The sequence below is a fragment of the Solea senegalensis genome, linkage group LG5, assembly GCF_019176455.1.
Source record: "Solea senegalensis isolate Sse05_10M linkage group LG5, IFAPA_SoseM_1, whole genome shotgun sequence".
NCBI classification, from domain to species: Eukaryota; Metazoa; Chordata; class Actinopteri; order Pleuronectiformes; family Soleidae; genus Solea; species Solea senegalensis.
Window position 1 is genome coordinate 14,612,780 of NC_058025.1, and position 19,492 is coordinate 14,632,271.

The following is a 19,492-nucleotide window of genomic DNA, read 5'->3' on the forward strand; positions in this document are numbered from 1 at the left end:
AATTTAATTTAATTTAATTGCATCTAATTTAATTTAATTTAATGATTTCATATTTTGCTAACAACTGCTTCTGTTGCCTGTCCTTAAAATGTGATTATGAAATTATTATTTTCTATTTTTTAAGTTTAGTTGCCAAAAACTAAATAGCTGTGATAAAATCTTTGGAAGTACTGCAGTTGGAATGTTCCACGGGTGTCTAGGCCTGGACGACATGACTAAATCAGGTTTTCAGGGCAATAATAACTTTTCTCATGCAATGAAGGTTAAATAAGCTATAGTCCATTGTGGTTTTAAACACCTTGGCGGACACAGAACATGAAAAACGCAGAGATGCGTTTCACACATCTGAGGTGATATCACAACATATTAATGACTGCCTTTTTCCAGGCCCACGCGGGCGCATGGGCTGTTTTAAGAAAGAATCTTGGGGAAAATACATCAAACTTTGTAATTCAATCCTTCGCAAGTGAGTGAAAAAACAGTGAAACATGTGATATTTTCCCTCCGGTGTATGAAAGGTGACATTTTCTATCGCCAGGCATAACTTGTCTTGAATAACACATGATAGGGTGCATAACCTGAGTCCCGAGATCATGTTTGAAAGTGGAACCGCGTGTACCTGTAAGTTCAGGTTCATATTTATTCATAAGTTGACGGTGTTTTACAAAAACGCCGCTGTCAGCCGCACGTTCAGGACCATGGTCAGCTCCACTGTCACCTGCAGCCACAAGAGTCCTGTTGTTGTTGTTTTGGGGTTTTTGTTTGTTTGTTTACCTTGGCTGTAATTAGTGGTTATTTAAGTTACTGTTACCATTCATTTTGAACCTCTGATCTCTGGTGTTTCAGTCCAGAGAACTTCTGCTATAGGATATTTTCTCTTTTTCAGTTCACTCTCTGTACGTGTTTAGTTTCTGAAATAACAACAACAACCAAATGCTACCTTCACAAAGTCACTCTAAATTTCTTCCAAGTTTTTGAACTTCATGTTATCTTGACCATGTCTGCATGCCTAGAAAGAAATCAATATTAGTTTTGTATCAAATTCAAAACTAATTAATGTGCATTGTTTACACCATACACTGAAATGCAATGACTTTATTTCAGTTGCTGGATTTCCGCTTTCCTTGTACAAGGTTTTGTAATTTAAATAACAATTATTTCTAATATTCTATTGCTTTTTCTTTTTACCAACACCAACGGTTAAATAGCAGATATTCTGGGTCACAAAGGTTGTGTAAATATGCTTTACGAGTTATAATTTGCCTAAAAGAAACTAAACCTTCATTTTGCTATGGGCTTCGTGTTTTTGTTGATACGCGAAAGTTGATACTGAACCGATTAGTGCAATCTACACGACTGAAATTTAAAGAAAAATAACAGAAACGCAAACTTGTTTTAGCACTCAGTGCAATTAGAGAAGATAAACCAAACAAACAACTATCTTTAACTACAGCAAAGCTTATTGTAATCACGATGATGGAGCTAATAAATGAGATGAGGTCATGTCTTATGGGAAAAGACGTGAGGTTCATCAACGAGCTATAAGACAGTTACTGCTTCTCTCTGACACCAGACCCTCTGTCGACTTCAGCAGCTCCCTGGATTATCAGGGGGGGTTTTATTTTTCACCTCATTAGAGCATCATTATTTTATTTTTATTGTTGCTGAAGTCATTTTATCATAATTGCACCATAAAGTCTGATAATAATGTGCTGCATGCGAATGTGGTTATGTCGTTCACGGTGAATCTAAATCTAATTTAATAATCTAATCTAAAACCGCATGGTATCACCTATGAATAAGGCTGCTGACTTGTTGTTTTATTTATTTATTTTATTTTATTTTTTAAATAATGGCAGCGCATCTAAGTGACGCCCGTGAACAATGCTCTTCTCTAACACCTCCTTAGTCCCTCTCTCGGTGGACTTCGACAGTCCCGAGGACTATTTCGTCTTCATATTCCAAATCGTGTTCGCCACCACTGCGGTTCTCGTGGCAGGACCGGTAGTCGTGGCAATTGTGCGCACCAGAGCGCTGCGCCTGCAAAACAGGTTCGTTTTCATGCTGAACACGAGCATTTGTGACACTCTGGTCGGATTTTCAGTCTACTACCTGGGTCTGTTCGATGTTCAGGAGGGGTTTCCGTCTAGAAACGGCACTTATAATATTCTGCCTAACCTCCTCGGCGTGAACATCATGACGTTTTTATTTGCGCAGTTTGACAGGTATATCGCCGTGTGTCATCCTTTCATGTACTCACGGTTTGTAACCCGGCGAGTCATCGTCGCTATCAACGTCTACTGCTGGTTTCACGTGTACGGACAGTGGATCGTTTCGTACACTATGCCCGTGTCCAAAGCCGTTCAGCTGTATGTTTTCACTATTGTCTGCTTACAGGCCATCGTGCTCACCAAAGTGGCCATGACTATCAAACTGTATGTCGTTGCCAGGTACCAGCTCGACAGAGATCCTCCGAGTGCAGAGAGAGAAAGCAACAGGGAGTCGTTAAGAATCATCATTTTTGTGGTCATAAGCTTCTTGGTGTTGTGGGGTCCCTCTTTTGTAAATATTATACTCAGACTGATGGTGGGAAAGGGGCTGTCGTTTAGGAACGAGGCCACGAACCTCTTCGCCATCATGGCTCGTTTGAACGCAGTGTGCACACCTGCGGTGTATCTGTGGGGGAGTCCGGCTCTGCGGGAGGCCACGATGAGGACAGTGTGGCGCAAACTGTGCCCGAGATGTAAGAGGAGGTAAGAAAGACGTGGCCATGTCACCAGTGCCGCCGTTTCAACAGCAAACATCTTTTAAACACATTATAATTCGCTTCGTACACAGAATTGGCGCAACTCGTGTGACAGGAAACGACAAAGGGAGGCCGATGCAGAGTCACTGACAGTGAAAACAAGGAATACTCGGCTTCACTGACACCATGGACATTATATTATTGTTTTCAACAAAAAAAAAATACAAATAAATCATTTTCTTTGCAGATAAATATTGGCTGTTACTAGAAATAAAATTCAGTTTGCCTGTGTTTGGTGCAGCAAAATCTGCAGCGCTTTGTTTTATTTTATTTTCCTATAAGCCCGATAAGCATTATTTAAACACACGCGCACAGTTTACGGTTGCACAGTGAAGTGATATATTATTATGGGGTATTCATTTTGAGTTTTAGAAAAGAACTATTTGTCATTTGACTTATTTGCGAATGGCTCTAAGATGTAAAAGTAAAATGTGGGCGAGTTCAGCTTCAACTATGAAGTAATGGCTTTCACTCTATCAATTTAGAGAAAATCGACACAAGTCGTACACCTTCAATCTCAGCAACGCTTGATTTGAATGAGGCTTTTTTTATTCTAAAATTTTGCACCTCAAAACCTTAAGAAAAACTAAACTTAGACACTTAGAAATTAGGTTTACTTTTTTTTCAGGTTTGATGATTGAAACCAAGAAATTCATTCTGCTGATATTTTATATTATTAAGTCCTTTTATTCCACTACTTTGAAAATAATCACTTTAAAAATGATTCTGTTTAAATTATTTATGTATTTATTATTTATTTATTATATGGAGGAAAGAAGCATGAACACATTCACAAAGAAGCAGCTGGAATATCAGACTACTTGGTTTGATTATTTAAAATGAAGATCAGCCCTGGGTTAACACTCACTTTGTGAGAAGGTTGATCCGAACATTCCTTCCCGTCTCTGAATCTTGGATACTTTTCCTCTGGGCAGGTTTTAACCTTCCTGTGGGCAAAAAAAACTATAATGAGTAAATGTACATTTTGACATGCTAACAGTTAACAGAGGAAATGCTGCAGGCTTCACTTGTCTTCATGTTCTTTAAACCTGTGAAGGTGAGTTACTCTAATGTTGCTCTAATGACAAAATGCACTACATATGTTGGTCCTAGTAAAAATGTGAAATGGACTCCAGATGACGGTGAAAAAAGAAAGCAAAATTGGCAAGGCAAGCACCAAAAAACAAATAAACGTGTTTACACAACGTATCTAAATAATAATTGTAATCTAAATGTTACCATTTCATGAACTGACGATAAAGTCACAATGTGTCAGTGGAGACAGAAAGATGCAGTGGAGACAGGGATAATACAATGGCCCTTTCAAAAATATAACTAATTGCATATCGTTTAGAAATGTCAGCTTGTTTTAAAACCTCAAATATTCTAAATGAGAGACATAAAAAAGTAAATGTTTGTAGCCTGCATTTAAGCCTTAATAAATAATGTTGTATCCAACAAGAACAAGGACACTGATATTATTGATGTGCATGGTTCGTTTTCTTTACAGCAAAAAATGTTTAAGCATAAATTCACTGCACACTCTGGATAATAGACAATAGATAATAGATAAATGTTAATGCAGAGTCTGTGAATCTCAGTGAAACATGAGGTGACAGCAGTTTGGACTGTGTGGACAGTTCCCGGTGCTGAAATGACACCCTTCTAACTCTCAAACTCGGGTCGACAATCATGTCCTGCGGCCCTACACTTATTCTATTCTATTATATTATATTCTATTATATTATATTATATTATATTATATTATATTATATTATATTATATTATATTATATTATATTATATTATAATGAAAACTGGTCCAAACTGAAAAATAGTTTTTTATATTTGTTATTATTATTATTGTAATAATAATAATAATACATTCAACATTTAATCATATATAAGCGTGTCTGGTGTTTTAAGTAATGGTCTACATGTAATGTTTGATTTAAAGTTTTGATTCTATTTTATTTCCGTCTGTTTTTGTTATTTACAGGTTCATTTTGCATCATAAACTGGTGTGCAATACCATCCTAAATAGTTTTAATGGCACCATCATGACGGATTATCAAGATATGATTTTCATTTATAATCCTTAAATAGTATTTTTTTTCCCCCCCTAAACTGTTCAGACTGGTTATTATACTGATTGATAATGATGATTATATTTTTTAAATACATTCTAATACTTTGAAATGTGTGGACTTGGTTCATTGTAAAAAAAAAATTAAAAAAATCTGAGAATAAAAATCTGATCCTAGACAGTTAATAAATAAAATCCTCTCTAATATGATTTCAGATTGTTGTACAGGTTTCTATTTAGTGCAAATATGAATTTGAGAATATGTACCTCACGTTAGATAGACAAATGCTTCGTATTTGGTGTGCACGTGTACATACATATAAAGTGGTTTGTGTGACTAAATAAAAAAAATGCTATCCCTTCTCTATTTCAGACACCACAGCGCCCTCTGGTGTCCCGTCTCATTACTTTATTACTACTTATTTGCTATTGCTTGGGGCGTTTGAATATATGACTATAAGTGGATTACTATTTACTGTATCTGCACCTAAACTTACAGAACTATAGTACAGCATCTCATGAGGCAGGTGACGTCACAGTTAACGTATAAAATAATTGCAGCACTTCACTGACGCCCGTAAACAATGTTCTTCTCCAACCTCACAGACTCCATGACAGGAGGAGTCCCTCTCTCTGTGGACTTCGACAGTCCTGAAGACTATCTCATCTTCATATTCCAGATCTTATTCGCCACCACCACAGTCCTCATAGCGGGAACAGTGGTGATCGGAATCCTGTTCACCAGGGCGCTGCGCCTGCAGAACAGGTTCATTTTCATGCTGAACACAAGCATCTGTGACACTCTGGTGGGGTTCTCAGTCTATTACCTGGGCCTGTTTGACGTGTATGAGGGTTACCCGCCGAGAAACGGGACTTATAATGTGCTGACGTCGCTCCTCGGCGTGAACATATTGACTTTTTTGTTCGCGCAGTTTGACAGGTACTTCGCGGTGTGTCACCCTTTCATCTACAGCCGCTTCATCACGCGCCACTTTGTCGTTGGCGTCAACATCTATTGTTGGCTTTACAACGCCGCGCACCTGCTGGCCAGGAACGTGCTGCCACTGTCCAAAGCCATGCAGCTGTACGTGTTCAGCATTGTCTTTTTCCAGCTGGTCGTGCTCACCAAAGTGGCCATGACCATCAAACTGTACGTCATCGCCAGAGTGCAGCTCCAAAGAGACCCTCCGAGCGCGGAGAGAGAAAACAAAAAGGAGTCACTGAGAATAATCATCTTTGTTGTCATCGTCTTCCTGCTGTTGTGGTGTCCCTCTTTCGTTAACATTATCGTCAGGTTTGTTGGGGGAGGCGCAATGTCGTTTAGAAACGAGGCCACTAACCTCTTCGCCATCATGGCTCGTTTAAACGCCGTGTGCACACCTTCGGTGTATCTGTGGGGGAGTCCGGCTCTGAGGGAGGCCACAATGAGGACAGTGTGGAGGAGACTGTGCCCTGGATGCAGGAGGAGGTAACAGGAGCACAGCAACACTCTCTAAAATTACGTCTCTCTCTGTCTTAAAACGGTGTAAATATAGAATTTAAAAAGACATTTCTATGGGTTGATTTTTCTTGTCTTTTTACTGTTTGTATATATACGTTGCGCAACAATTTGGTTATATTTCTATTTTATTCTCTGTCCTTTAGCTGCAGCAAAATGCGAATGCCCCCAGTGTGGGCTCAATAAAGTCTAAAATAATCTAATCTAATCTAATTTTAGGGCCGGTCCAAGGCTTCATGGGGCGCTTTATCAACGCCAATAATAAAGCAGTAATTATATGAATTTCTGCACAGTTGTAGCCATGTTGCATTTTCTTATACTTATGACTTTAATCTTAAACGAAATCAAATCTTTTGTTCAAAAAACACTAAAAAGTGAATATGGTGTCGGCACAATAAAAAGTAATAAAATAAAACCACAGAGGCTGCATTTAAAATATACTATTGTAATTATTACAATAATGGTGATAATAATAATAATTCTAATTAAATATTAAAGTTAAAATAAAATGACACAAGAATGAAAGTCAAATATAGCAGCACCTCGTTGATTCACAAATAAGTGTAATGCACAAGACAGTATCAAATCAATAATAAATAATTAAGAAACACATACTTAAATAATAAATGGAGATGGAACTGTTACAAGGAGCCAAATGGTTTAAGAAGAAAATGTTTCAACAAATTAAACCATGTAAAATTGGCAAAACTCACTTATGCAAAAACAATTCAATTCAAAAATAACCTTATACCTTGGTAACAATAGTAATAAGTAGATAATAATAATGATAATTATTATTAGTAATATATTATTTTGAACACATTTCAGATAGTTTAAGATCAAATTTGACCATTTTAATGGACAGACAACAAATAACACTTATCAGAAACATCTCACAAATCTATGCATTGTTTCTCAAATATCCCTAGTGCTGTGCAAAAGTCAAAAAAAAAAAAAATGTATTAACATGAAGCGTGAAAAATTAAGGGTTTTTGTTCACCCATTTTTTAATCATTTAACAAAGCCAGAGCCGTTCTATTGTTCAAGTCTAAGTGTTCAGTCAGACTGAATATGAAGGTTTCGTTTCTTAAAGAATTGTTGTTTTAAAACTGCATACACGTTATTCCATTTAAGTGACAGAGAAATAAATAAACTGTATATGGTCATTACGGCATTGGTAAAATAACAAATCAAAGACTGTGTGCTTAAGACTTCAGCAGAGTACAGTATAATGAATATATTTGATATTGAAATACTGCCAAGCACCAGACTGTGAGAGAAATCAATACAGTGATCAATAAGTCAATACTCACATTGTGACTCTTTTCCTCAGAGTGGAATCCTTTCAAGGGAATGCAGATAAATCAACCAAAAATTGATGGACATAACAAGAACCCATGAAGACTCCACCTCCCATGTTATTATCCACACGTTCTTCATCATCATCTCTGCATCTTCCTCTTTTCCTGTCTAGTTTTGTAAAGGCCAAGTTGTAACAAAACACAGGAAACACACTTTTTCTTAAAAAAACAACAAAAAGAAATGTAACTACTGCTGTTGTGTTGCTCTGTTGAGAAGCGAAATCTAAACTATAAAATGTAATAATAATAACAATAATTATAGTAATAATAATAATAAAAATAGTTGTATTTCACTCATTACCAACTTTATCAAAGACTCACAAGAGAAGCAGGTAATAAATGAATACAACTTTTCCCTGAGTAGATTGCTTTGTTGTAATGATGTGTTTCAGGTGAACAGATCATGTTTCATTGGTGAGTTTAAAACTACATTAAATTAACAAGAAAAAAAAACACTAGGTGAAAGGGAACTGTGGAAAACACATAAACACTGATGGTTATCTTTGTTGTGAGGACTGTCGTTGTCCAGTCTGGGTGGATATATTTATATTTATATATATATTTATCCATTCAGAACCACTCAAATAACATAAATACACTTTTTCTGAGCAAGATTTAAATATAAAGAAGTTATGTGTCCTCCATGTGTATTATTTTTGAAAGAAAAGGGGAGCAACTAATGGCTTAATTTACAGTGACATCATGCAACTATTTGTACCTATATTTTTTACAAACGTGTTTTTTATCATTGCTGCAATAGCTTCTCATCACAGGCTGCATGTGAACATTTGAAAAACAGTTGCAGTGAGTTGAGAAAGTTGTAGCGTTATTTCATTATAGAATGTTTGGAGCTTTTAAAGAACAATTTTGTTACTTTGGAAAAACAGCAGATGTTCTGATATTGTCATAAACTGTCGTACCTTTCAGGAACATTTGTAGAACTGCTCACTTTTCATTATTTTCATGCAACTTGTTCATCTGATGAGTATTAAAACAATACATTTGTTAGTGCGACATAATAAAAGGAAACATAATTGTGCTTAGTCTTGGTAATGCTGGCAAACATACAAAAAAATGTACAAAAATGTAAAGCCATTTAAAAAACGATGTACATCAGAAATTAAATAAATGACTGCTGTTCTGTAAAAAAAAATTGTGTGATCTCGTATTTATTTACCAAAACAAAAAAAACTGATCATAGTTTCACCCTGTTAGTTCATGCAGATAAACAGAAATGTATTTACATTTTCATACTAAGATGCCATATAGTGGGCAACATAGCATTTGCAGTCATAGGCTGTTTTTTGTTCTAGGTTATGTTACATTTCATTCTCATACGTTACTATCAGATACGCAGTGTATAGCAGCAGCTTTCAGACTTGCATGTATGAACACAGATGCACACAGAAGTCACTTTGGAGATTCTCTTGATATTCTTCTGCCAGCTTCCTGGTATAACCTCTGGTAATTGTCAGAGTGAGCTCGTGTCAGAACGCAGAATTCACAGCATCTCCTCACCTGCTCAAGTTGTTGTGAACGTGTTTCTCTTCAACAAGTCAACGGTCGCGTTCATCCACATTTGAACGGCCGACTCTGTTTGTCAGAGAGTACTTCAGTTTGTATGTGTTGCATTCATCCTAATCACTACTCACTGATGACCAACATATCATGAATACACATTCATGCCCACTCACCTGTTTGACTCAGTTAAAGTAGTAAATTAATTACACCTACACAACTGTCTGATGTCATATAAGCTATGACTGAAGCTCTATGTCGGACAGGTACAACTTAGAAGGGCACTGAACAAGTATTTCAAACTTCAGCTTAGCACCTAATGAGCACACGCATGTCTCTTGTTTCTCTGTCTTCACATCCAACAAAGAGGTTTCCTCCACATGGCCCTGGTTCTGTGTGGAGGTGTGATCTAACCACGTTATCGTCCTCTTCAGTGGCCAATTTTTTAATCTGTTCATCTCTCGTGTGTAATTTCTTTAACCAACATCGATGGCTTTCCTGTGAGGCTGTGCGTGCATTCGTGGCTGACAGGATATGAAGAAAGAATGAGTGAGTGAGTGAGTGAGTGACTGACTGACTAAGAAAGGGGGTGAAGTTGTGGGTGTGAGTCACTTCTACCACAGTGTCCATGGCGGTTGCTTCAGAGGGAATGAAGCAAGGGAGGAAACGTTGACCGGAATGGAAATAACAGCCCAAGGCAAAGCTTGTCTTTGAAGAGATCGTCTGATCATCATCCTACAACAGAAACAGGGGAAAGGGAAAGTTATGCTGTGATAGAACAGCCCTAAATGACTGCGTATGTGCCTGCGTCTGACTTACCCATCACGTCCCAGTAGAAACAGAGCAGGTATGTTCGGTTTGGCCGAGGTTCCATCGGTAATCATGTCAAGGTACTGACTGTCATTGTCCACTGCATTATCAGCAATCAGAACAGCTTTGCCTCCTGCTTCTTCTACATAATGTGTCTTTTGTACAAAGGAGCACTCTCTGGAGTAAAACAGAGAAATAAATACTCTTAAAATGTCAGAGCAAAACCAAAATAATTATATTATATGAATGTTCTTGTGTCACATATTTCTTCAGACTATTGAGACTATATAAATATCTCCAACCGTAACTTAAACTTACAACTAGAAATGGCCCCATTCCATCGCAAGGTTTCCTTCACACATAAAACCTCTGTATGAGGCTTGAACCACAGTATTAAACATGAGGAGTATTATTTTTTTTACAGTCTAACGGAAATATAGTTTGTGTTTATGTTTAAATATCTTTACGCATTAAGGCTAAGAGGGAAGAGGTCACACAATATCTTGCCAAGACACATCTGTCTAACCAAAGTATAACTGGTACTGGGATTGTCCCCAAGGTTTTCTTTGAGTGATGACCCTTAAAATGTAAATATGGTTTCTCATATACTTGCATATTTTGTTGCATCAATTGTTTTTATGCTTTAAAATGATGTTTTACACATTAGTATACAACCAGAACAAAGTGGAAAACACTTATAATGAGTTGTATGAGAGACTGGAGACTAAGGAAGGAAAGAAGGACTAATACCAATTGTCTCAACAAGAGAGACAGAGCTGGAAAGGATGTGAAGCAGGGTTAGAGTGATTCAGGACATTGATGGACAAGTGAACAGACTGCGTTGAGTAGTTGGAAGGGGTATTCTGAGGAGCTGATTGAGGAAAGTGAGAGAGAAAGGAGGAGAGATGGGATTAGTAAGGAGCAAGTGAGGGCTATGAAGAGGATGAGGCAGGTGGTCCAGATGACATACCTCCTGTGGAGAGATGGAGAGAAAGCAGTGGACTTTTGGACCAGTTTGCTTGTGTGGTGGTATCCATCTTTAAGTACAAAGGTGATGTGCAGAACTGTAGTAGTCACAGATGTATAAAGTTGATCAGCCACACAATAAAGATGTGGGAAAGACTTCTTTGAAAGATCAGCGAGCAGAAGTATAGGCTCATGCCAAGAAAGACGCAATCGATTTTTGGGTCAGAAGTTACAGAGTTACACTTTGTGGATCTAGAGAAAGTCTGCCCTCACATTTAACCTCACAATCATTAATTGAAACCATTTTTATATGATTTATTGTCAGATGTCTCTGCCTTTGATATTTATATATGATGTAAAACACCTCGATTGATCAAATGGATCCATCAAAGCCTACGTGCGGTTTACCATCACTGTTTTGTTTTAGACTGACTTATACAAGTGTTGTATACATGCTGAAGAATGTTTGAATACCCTCTTTCCACCAGGATTACTTGTCCTTGGATGATTTCTCTGTCCTTCAGCTCTGAGCAGGCATCTGCAGGCTCTGCTGGCACCAACAATATCTCATCATAAAACGAAGTCTGGTAAAAAACAAAAACAACATCATCTCAGGTTTGATAAGGCTAGTTTGAAGTCATTGGTTAAAAATATCCATGTGAAAACCAGTGTCACTGCCTGTACATTTCCATGCAAAGGGTAGTGTGTCAGATGTTAAGGAACCACAAAGATCTCTGGTAGAATCCCACATGACAACAAAGAAATGGAGATGACATCATGGATAATGAAGAAAGACACTACAGGTCATATTAACAAGAAATATTTTGTAATATTGGAGTAACAGATACTTCTTCCAGGATTAAGTGCCTCTTATGGCTTAAAAACGAACAACAACAAAACTACAGGTAGTATTCATGCCGCACCACTCGAACTTGGAATACAAGATCAACTGTTATACTGTATGTTGTGATGTACAGTATGTATGTATGTATATATATATATATATATATATATATATATATATATATATATACATACACACACACACACACATATACTCTTTGCCTCTATACACAAACACAATGAATTCGAAATGAAACAGTTACCATGTGATTCTCAGCTTTATTTTGAGGGACTGAACAAAAGTCTTGCATTAACTGTTGAAGGACTATATATAAGAAGTATATATATAATATTGTCCATTTTCAGGGGCTCAGAAATAATGGGACTGTCAGAGCCATTTGGGACAGAATAACTGTGTATTTTGTTTTGTTAAGAATAAGTGAGTCTTTGTTAAGGTTGTTACAGGTAACAGGGTTGCCTGTGCTTGTTACATAGAACCACTGTTATTTTGCATTTATTGTACTTATCATGCCCTTTGTATGACAGAGGAAAGTTTCAGTAAACAGTAAAAATGACAAACACAGTCTAACACGGAATTTTTATTGAAGCACATGTCAACTATATGCTTGGATTCAATGGCTTAAGTGGACATTTTATAGTAACAGGGACAATTGACTAAAAAGCAGTTTCATGGCCAGGTATGGCCTGTGACCTCACTATTCCCTGGTCTGTTGCTGACTGCAAGTGTTGAATTTGCATGTTCCATGTGTTCACTAATATGTTCAATATGAGGTCCAAAGACATGCCAACGAACATGACTAAGAAAACAAAATAAATCTATCAGAGATAGAGCAAAAACATGTCTGGCATTGGCCTGTCAAGGGAATGATGCTTTGACTATAATCTTCCTTATATACATAGATATGTTCATTATTATGTACTGTCCCACTATATGTAATATGTATGTGGCTGTACACACACACCACAGGGAATGAAATTAAAATAAGGAGGGAAATAAATGACTTACAAAATCTCCGCCAAAGTCTTTGGCAGGTGCTGCACTGAAGATGTAACCAATTTCCTCTGGACTGATGACCCGGAAATAAAGCAGCTCGTTGATCCCAAGACCTGGCGGGAGCGTTCCAAGAAAAAGAAAAGAAAAGGAAAACAAGCTTATCTCAGAGATGCATCACCAACCATGTGGTCAGTTCTGGGGATAGTGACATAAAAATGGAAATTCACAGGGGATGATGACTCAGTTCAGACCTCGATACTGGATTCAAACAACACACTTGTATAAAATAACGCATGTATCACGAGTCTGTAGCTAACACCGGACTGTTCGCTAAATTAGCCACTAGCTAACACCGATAGCTCGCCTCAGCCCTGATGATTGAGTCTTTCTCTCACCTGATAGGCCACTGAACTGCACGAAAACACTCCACAGGTATAAAAGTAACGCTGCAGCACGAACAGCGTTTGCCATGTTCAAGACATTTGCAACATGAGACAAACTGGGCTTCAGCGTGGCTTCAAATTTGTCACTTGTACTGTGACCATTTGTTGCGTTTATTGTATCTGTGCCAGTGAACAACAAACCCGCAGGTTGACACCATCAAGTCTGCTTGTAATGCGCATGCGTCAGTTGCAGAGGCGGCTCCAAATGCTCGGGCGCCGCCAGGCAACAATGAGCATTTTGGGCACCATTGAAAGCAACGGAAAACACAGGATCGGCCCAAGCTTTCAAGTAAAAATTTGATTTTGGGGCCCTTTATACACACCAATAATAAAGCAGTAATGCCATGATGTTTGTGGGGGAATTCTGCACAGCTGTAGCCATGTTGCATGTTTTTCCCCTTATAATGACTTAAATCTTAAATGGTAGCAACATCAAAATAATGCTCTTGTGTTGATTTTCACCTTGTATTCAAAAATGGAACATAATAATATGTGAATATCTATTAATCAATTAATCAATCAATCAATGTTTTTAATTTATATAGTACTTTATAGTATCTGCAAGGAATAAAAATAACACTTAGTCACTAAGTTAGCAGGAGTAAACTACACAATAAAACAGTACAGAAAACCAATAAACCAATAAAATAAGAATCTTCTAGTGCAAGTTACTTGAGAACAACAACACTGGCAACTGTTCACTCACTTTTTATTGAAACAATCCTTTGGGCCACATGAAAACAACATAAAAGTATATCAAGAAAAAAAAAATCAGGTCCTTATTGTCAGATGACAAAGGGAGGAATTTGGTGCACTTGGGGTCTATCAGTGAATAATTATGGCAACATCTACAGTATTTAACATAATTATGGCCTTTGTGACATCACATGTCAAATTTTTGGGCTCAAATTGAAATATTTCAACTTGAACGAGTGACATGACCAAAGCATATTTGCATTGTGCTATTTGTGTTGTCCAGCATCACAAAACCAATATTTGCATGTATTTGTATTTGTATATTTGCATTAACTTTGCACTGTGTGTTATCTCGTCATGGGAAGAAAATTGCATCATGTTCGATGTGACCTCACCATTAATCATTTACAATGTTTTATTTTTACAGGTACTAAGACAACAATAGCAAAAGCAAAAAATAATAAGAATAACCACAACTCCATTCTTCATGTAAAGATCATAGCGCATAAACGATGATAGTTTTAGCAAGTGAGTATTAAACACACACCACGCTCATACACAAAGACACATGTCTGACATGATTTGGCCTCTTCTTTTCCTGTTTTCCCCCCTTTCTTCTTGCAGTGGTCTAAGGAGCCAGATGGCAATTCTTGACAGCATTATTGGTCTGTTTTTCTTGAGAGATCAGAGTTTGAAATGATTGCAAGAAAAGTGAAAAAGCTTAGCTGTAAGTTTTACAAACTTCACATTCATTTTGGCTATGACTGTAAAAAATGCCTTACGAGATATTCAAGAGTTACTGTGCAGTCACTTTCTGGTCCATGCAGTTACATTCAAAACGTGTTATCTCTCTGTATATCAATATATTTCATTGCTCCAGCTGTACGTAACTCTTGAATAGGCTTAATATTAACATATCTGATCATTGAGTTCCTTGTTTCTAAACTAAGTAGTAGGGTTAAATATAAGACCTAAAGTGTATTCTGAAAATTAGCTATTGCTCATTCACTATCACCAACATCAGCTGAATGTTAAAAAAAACAATAAATAATTCACCCAATACATACATTGCCTAATAAACAGTATTTGTATACAATTAAATAAGCATCCTGTTGATTTGTAATGAAAAGTCCTATCATCTAGTTTAGTTTTTGTCCCTTTTTCTGGTGTATAGGGACTTTTCCATTTTAAATTCCTGTATATATCATTTTTAAACATCTGCTGCTTTAAAGGAGCAGACATTTTGTCCACCCATTCCTGTAAGCTACGTAAATGTGGTTTGACACGGCGTAAGACTGAAGGCAGACTTCTGTTTGTCGACTCAGAAAATGTACAAATGTCATGACAATCACACAAATGGAAGGGCAACATATATGAGGAAGGAAGCACAAGCTTTTAATAGACATGTTTTTTTGCACATCAAATCGCCAAAATACACAACAAATATCAACTCTGAGCTCTGAAATACTTCTCATGATAAACGCACCACCCCAAATTGTGGAACATACAGTATTTACTATAAATATTAAATAAATAAACAAATAAATAACTTGACCATGGTCAGGAATAAAAATAAATAACACATAAATGCTTTGTAAATGAAAACTCCTGACTTATCACTGAGCTTCTGGTGAGTGTTGTCTTATCTCTTGGCCAAAGGGAGACATGTGAGAGGACGGAAGAAGAAATTAAGGACAAAGACAGAGCAGTAAGCAGACCATTTCAGCTTTGAATAATATCACTGGGTTACATTTTTCCACAGAGTCCACTCGCTCCAGTTTAAAGGCACCAGCAGGTCTCTGGACCGAACCCTCATCTTAACAATGCCCTTTGGTATCAGGGCAGACAGAGAGCGTCCAACCTAAAGGTCAGACAGGTCACACAATCAGAATACAAACTGCAGTGGACAGAAGATCAGTGCAGAACTTGTTTGTACCTTGCCATCATGTTTACGTATGTATTCGATTTCATGCTCCAGACGGAAGAAACTGAGAGGAGTGGACCACGTGGACGGCGGCTCAATGGTCACTTTCAGCTCCTGTCCCACGTCCTGCCACGTGACAATCTTGGGACTATCGGGTCGGACTTGACAGAAGGAAATTCATAATAAAAAAAAAATCACATGTATTTAGTAAACGCTGAACAATTTAAATTTTAGTGTTGCATTTTCAAACTTTTACAGTTGTTTAATAATTCTTTGAAATTGATTTTCCCATCATTTTTGATTGTTGCACAACTTTGACTGGCCTATATCTTCGGTTGAATGCCTCTAATGTGGCTCAGCCTTCACTTACTGATGTCTCTGAGATAAAACATCTTTTTTATCTTGTGGATGGAGTGGTTCAAAATGGCCTGGGCGGTGAGTTCGAGCATGGTGCTTTCCTCAGCGTAGGGTGAGAGGGAGTGTGACAGCACAAACTGGAATCCCCCACCCTGGAGTCGATCATAGCTGCTGACCCAGTGACACGACTTCCCACCTTCAGTGCTGTAGAGCCAGGGAGGAAATCACACACTGGGTGAAATGTGTACCTGAGAAGGATAACATACTTTCTATCACGTGTACTCTTTTTGTACTCTTTTAATTTACCATTCAGGGCCCAGTCCAAGACGCACTGAGTATCTAGTGTCGTTCCAATTACAGGTGAAGTTGCAGTTATAAGAGTTGGCCCAACAGCTGATCAGAGAATCTGTAGAGACACACACACAGTGTGAGTGAACACAAGTTTAATGGAAAATAGCTTGACTCATGAGGAGAAAACATCACTGAATAAAAGAAAGTTGGCTTTCATTTTGTCATCGGGAGGTAATGGTTCTTACTTATTTTTTTAGTAATGACCAAGTAATAGCTTAGGGGACGGTTCATTTCAATTTACTAACATGATAATTATCAATTATGTTTCTCAAAAACCATTTTTTTGTGGATGTATGACACTGGTTTTCTCATTTCTAACTACCAAGCTTTGAGCTGGATATTACTTTGGAAATAACAGTATTGCTGGTATACTCTTTCCTTAATTACCACATTATCACCATTGTTATTACAAAGTTGAAAATTGCAGTTGAAATAAGATGATAAGAGCTTCCTCATTTGCAGACAATGGAATAAGTGAATCATGAAAGAAGCATCTCACCTAAATCTTCTTCCTCCTGAGCCTCCAGCAGTAGATATGTTGAAGATATCATCTTCTCACCAGCCCAGCAGCTGTACTCCCCCAAGATGGGTGAATCGACATCTGAGAAGCTCAAATTTTGACCTTCGTGCTGAATAATGTCGTCCCCATAGTCTTCTAGCACATGATCACCATGTTTCCATGTGACGGGTTCCTCCGTTCCACAGGTCAGTATGACGGGCTTTGCATCATTCATTTTTGCCACAACAACTATGCAAACAGGTACACACAGAGCGGCATACAAGGTGAATACATTTATAACCTTTGAAAATATGGAAGAAATGCATATTTTCAATGATGTGGATCATAATAGGACGTACAATTTTCTGGAAAGCGGCTTAGTCCATGAGTTCCTGTGATGCTGATGAGCAGAAGCCCAGATATCCACAGAGACATGGTCATCTAAGGGACGGCATGAGGAGACCATTAAAAAAAACACACAATTATGATTATACAATATGCAATGTACAATATGATCAGAAAAGCTAATCAATGACTAATGAAAAGAAATAATCAAATGAAACATTAAATAAGTGACTTTTAATAGAAATACTATTTCTTACTGTTGAGATGCAACTGGATGAAGCGCTGCCAACAGGTTTGTAGTAATCCTGATGATTGAATGCACCAACTGCCCTCTGAGCTTCATATTTATATCTTGCCATAGAGCATGCATCATCATCATCATCATCATCATCATCATCATCATCGCTGTTTCTCCCCCGAGAGAGAACCTGCGATAATAAACTGATTATAGAGGTGACAGGCAGTGCATTTCCTCTGTATTGCTTTGCAAGACAAATTTTGTGAACAGATAAACTAAAGGGACTGAGAGATGGAGATAAGAGGTGTTAGTGTGGGTGTTCAGTGAGGCGGGGGGTTGCCCTCTGCCTTTAAGCTGGAACGCTGCATTATGAGTGAGAACTTTTGCAAGTGTTATCACTGCACTGGTCATTGTTTTTCATCCATTTATTGTTTCTTTCAAGCGAGACTATATCTGAAAAACATGGTGGATTGTCCAGCAACTGGGTGTTTTCAAGCTACTGAGTCATTTTCTTAAAAACTAAAATGTCAGATCCATGTTAAATATATAAAAAATATATTAGTAACTTATATGGTATATTGTGGAAAAGGTTCAATCCTAGAAAGTATAATGAAAAGACACACACACACACAACCTTTAATAGAAAGGGACAGACAAATGGACTTCCCCTGCACATACGGGGCAACCCAATTTATTTTTCCAGCCAAATGTCAGCTTTCAAAGAACTAGGTCATTCAAAAAGAGAAAACACATTTGCATTTTGCTCATGTGTTGATAAATCATGCGTTTACCCATTAGGTCAGACAAACAGAAATAGTTCCTCTCATGTTTCATTTCCTTAAAAGCCTAAAGCCTGTGAAGAAATATTCTTAGTAAAGCCACCCATGGTATTTCTATGTTAACTTTCTTGAGGTTCTTGCAGATGTTTCACTCGTCACTTAAAAGGCGTCTCCAGTTTCACATGAGAGTGAGCTTCAGGAATTATCATATCAACAGATATATTTCTGTAAACCATGATTATTATTATGCATGACCTAAATGCACTTGAATAACCTTTTTTTCAATTGCTGCAGTGATGCCAGTGAATGTTTTGGCTGCAAAGACATCAAACTATTTGAAACATATACGTTCTTAAAATGTTATTGTGACCACAGAGGTGATGAAGGTCACACATACTGTATACTGGACAACATTGTTAGTACCCTTTGTTAATGAAAGAAAAACTCACATTGTTCAAAGACTATTTAAAAAGCACTCTTATGAAACTGGCCTGGACAAAAATGATGATACCCTTAACTTAATATTGTGTTGCACAACCTTTTAAGACAATCACTGTAATCAAGTGATTCCTGTAAGTCAATGAGACGTCTGCACCTGTTGACAGGTATTTTCAGAATAGTCCAATGTTTTGTTCTTAGCCATTCTTGGGTGTTTTGAGTCATTATCCTTTTTTGGAGGACCCATGACCTGCGACTGAGACCAAGCTTTCTGACACTGCAGCACATTTCGCTCCAGGATGACTTCACAGTCTTGACATTGACACCCTGTGCCAGAAGCAGCAAGGCAGAACATAACCAAGCCTCATCCATGTTTCACAGTAGGCACAGTGTTCTTTTCTTTCTTTCCGATCTCACTTTGTTATGATTTGCTTTAAACAGTGGTGTCCTTCTGATGGTGTGATCTGACACTGATGTTGGAGTTCACCTCTTATCTCTTTGGTCACCATTCATATTATCA

At 37.5% G+C, this 19,492-nt stretch overlaps 4 protein-coding genes across 4 annotated transcripts; 2 read left to right on the forward strand and 2 right to left on the reverse strand.

The window, feature by feature from the left end:
* Window positions 1-55: 55 nt before the first annotated feature.
* On the forward strand, window positions 56-3,970 carry LOC122769853 (mu-type opioid receptor-like). The gene is made up of 2 exons (XM_044026728.1): window positions 56-2,753; window positions 2,839-3,970. Exons 1-2 carry the CDS (start codon window positions 1,885-1,887, stop codon window positions 2,894-2,896), a joined length of 927 nt encoding a protein of 308 aa, XP_043882663.1. The 5' UTR covers window positions 56-1,884; the 3' UTR covers window positions 2,897-3,970.
* A 1,505-nt stretch (window positions 3,971-5,475) lies between these two features.
* Window positions 5,476-7,867, forward strand: LOC122769891 (kappa-type opioid receptor-like). The gene is made up of 2 exons (XM_044026781.1): window positions 5,476-6,359; window positions 7,723-7,867. Exons 1-2 carry the CDS (start codon window positions 5,476-5,478, stop codon window positions 7,766-7,768), a joined length of 930 nt encoding a protein of 309 aa, XP_043882716.1. The 3' UTR covers window positions 7,769-7,867.
* A 1,036-nt stretch (window positions 7,868-8,903) lies between these two features.
* LOC122769044 (protease-associated domain-containing protein 1-like) lies at window positions 8,904-13,522 on the reverse strand. The gene is made up of 5 exons (XM_044025309.1): window positions 13,298-13,522; window positions 12,915-13,015; window positions 11,519-11,628; window positions 10,088-10,255; window positions 8,904-10,003 (listed from the first exon to the last, which is right to left on the reverse strand). Exons 1-5 carry the CDS (start codon window positions 13,371-13,373, stop codon window positions 9,883-9,885), a joined length of 576 nt encoding a protein of 191 aa, XP_043881244.1. The 5' UTR covers window positions 13,374-13,522; the 3' UTR covers window positions 8,904-9,882.
* A 1,942-nt stretch (window positions 13,523-15,464) lies between these two features.
* si:dkey-88e18.2 (interleukin-12 subunit beta) lies at window positions 15,465-17,874 on the reverse strand. Its single transcript, XM_044026848.1, has 7 exons — window positions 17,775-17,874; window positions 17,532-17,613; window positions 17,173-17,421; window positions 16,629-16,728; window positions 16,336-16,526; window positions 15,978-16,126; window positions 15,465-15,902 (listed from the first exon to the last, which is right to left on the reverse strand). Exons 2-7 carry the CDS (start codon window positions 17,611-17,613, stop codon window positions 15,780-15,782), a joined length of 894 nt encoding a protein of 297 aa, XP_043882783.1. The 5' UTR covers window positions 17,775-17,874; the 3' UTR covers window positions 15,465-15,779.
* Window positions 17,875-19,492: the final 1,618 nt, after the last annotated feature.

Bases quoted from the DNA above. Each gene is read 5' to 3' on its own strand.
- LOC122769853 (XM_044026728.1), top strand. From the start codon at position 1,885: ATGCTCTTCTCTAACACCTCCTTAGTCCCTCTCTCGGTGGACTTCGAC. The intron at 2,754-2,838 runs GTAAGAAAGACG...CTTCGTACACAG, and splicing joins TGCCCGAGATGTAAGAGGAG to AATTGGCGCAACTCGTGTGA.
- LOC122769891 (XM_044026781.1), top strand. From the start codon at position 5,476: ATGTTCTTCTCCAACCTCACAGACTCCATGACAGGAGGAGTCCCTCTC. The intron at 6,360-7,722 runs GTAACAGGAGCA...TCTTTTCCTCAG, and splicing joins TGCCCTGGATGCAGGAGGAG to AGTGGAATCCTTTCAAGGGA.
- LOC122769044 (XM_044025309.1), bottom strand. From the start codon at position 13,373: ATGGCAAACGCTGTTCGTGCTGCAGCGTTACTTTTATACCTGTGGAGT. The intron at 13,016-13,297 runs GTGAGAGAAAGA...CGCTCCCGCCAG, and splicing joins GCAGTTCAGTGGCCTATCAG to GTCTTGGGATCAACGAGCTG. The intron at 10,004-10,087 runs GTAAGTCAGACG...TTTCTGTTGTAG, and splicing joins TTTCTACTGGGACGTGATGG to GATGATGATCAGACGATCTC.
- si:dkey-88e18.2 (XM_044026848.1), bottom strand. From the start codon at position 17,613: ATGACCATGTCTCTGTGGATATCTGGGCTTCTGCTCATCAGCATCACA. The intron at 16,527-16,628 runs GTAAATTAAAAG...CTGGCTCTACAG, and splicing joins CTTGGACTGGGCCCTGAATG to CACTGAAGGTGGGAAGTCGT. The intron at 15,903-15,977 runs GTACAAACAAGT...TCTGACCTTTAG, and splicing joins TACGTAAACATGATGGCAAG to GTTGGACGCTCTCTGTCTGC.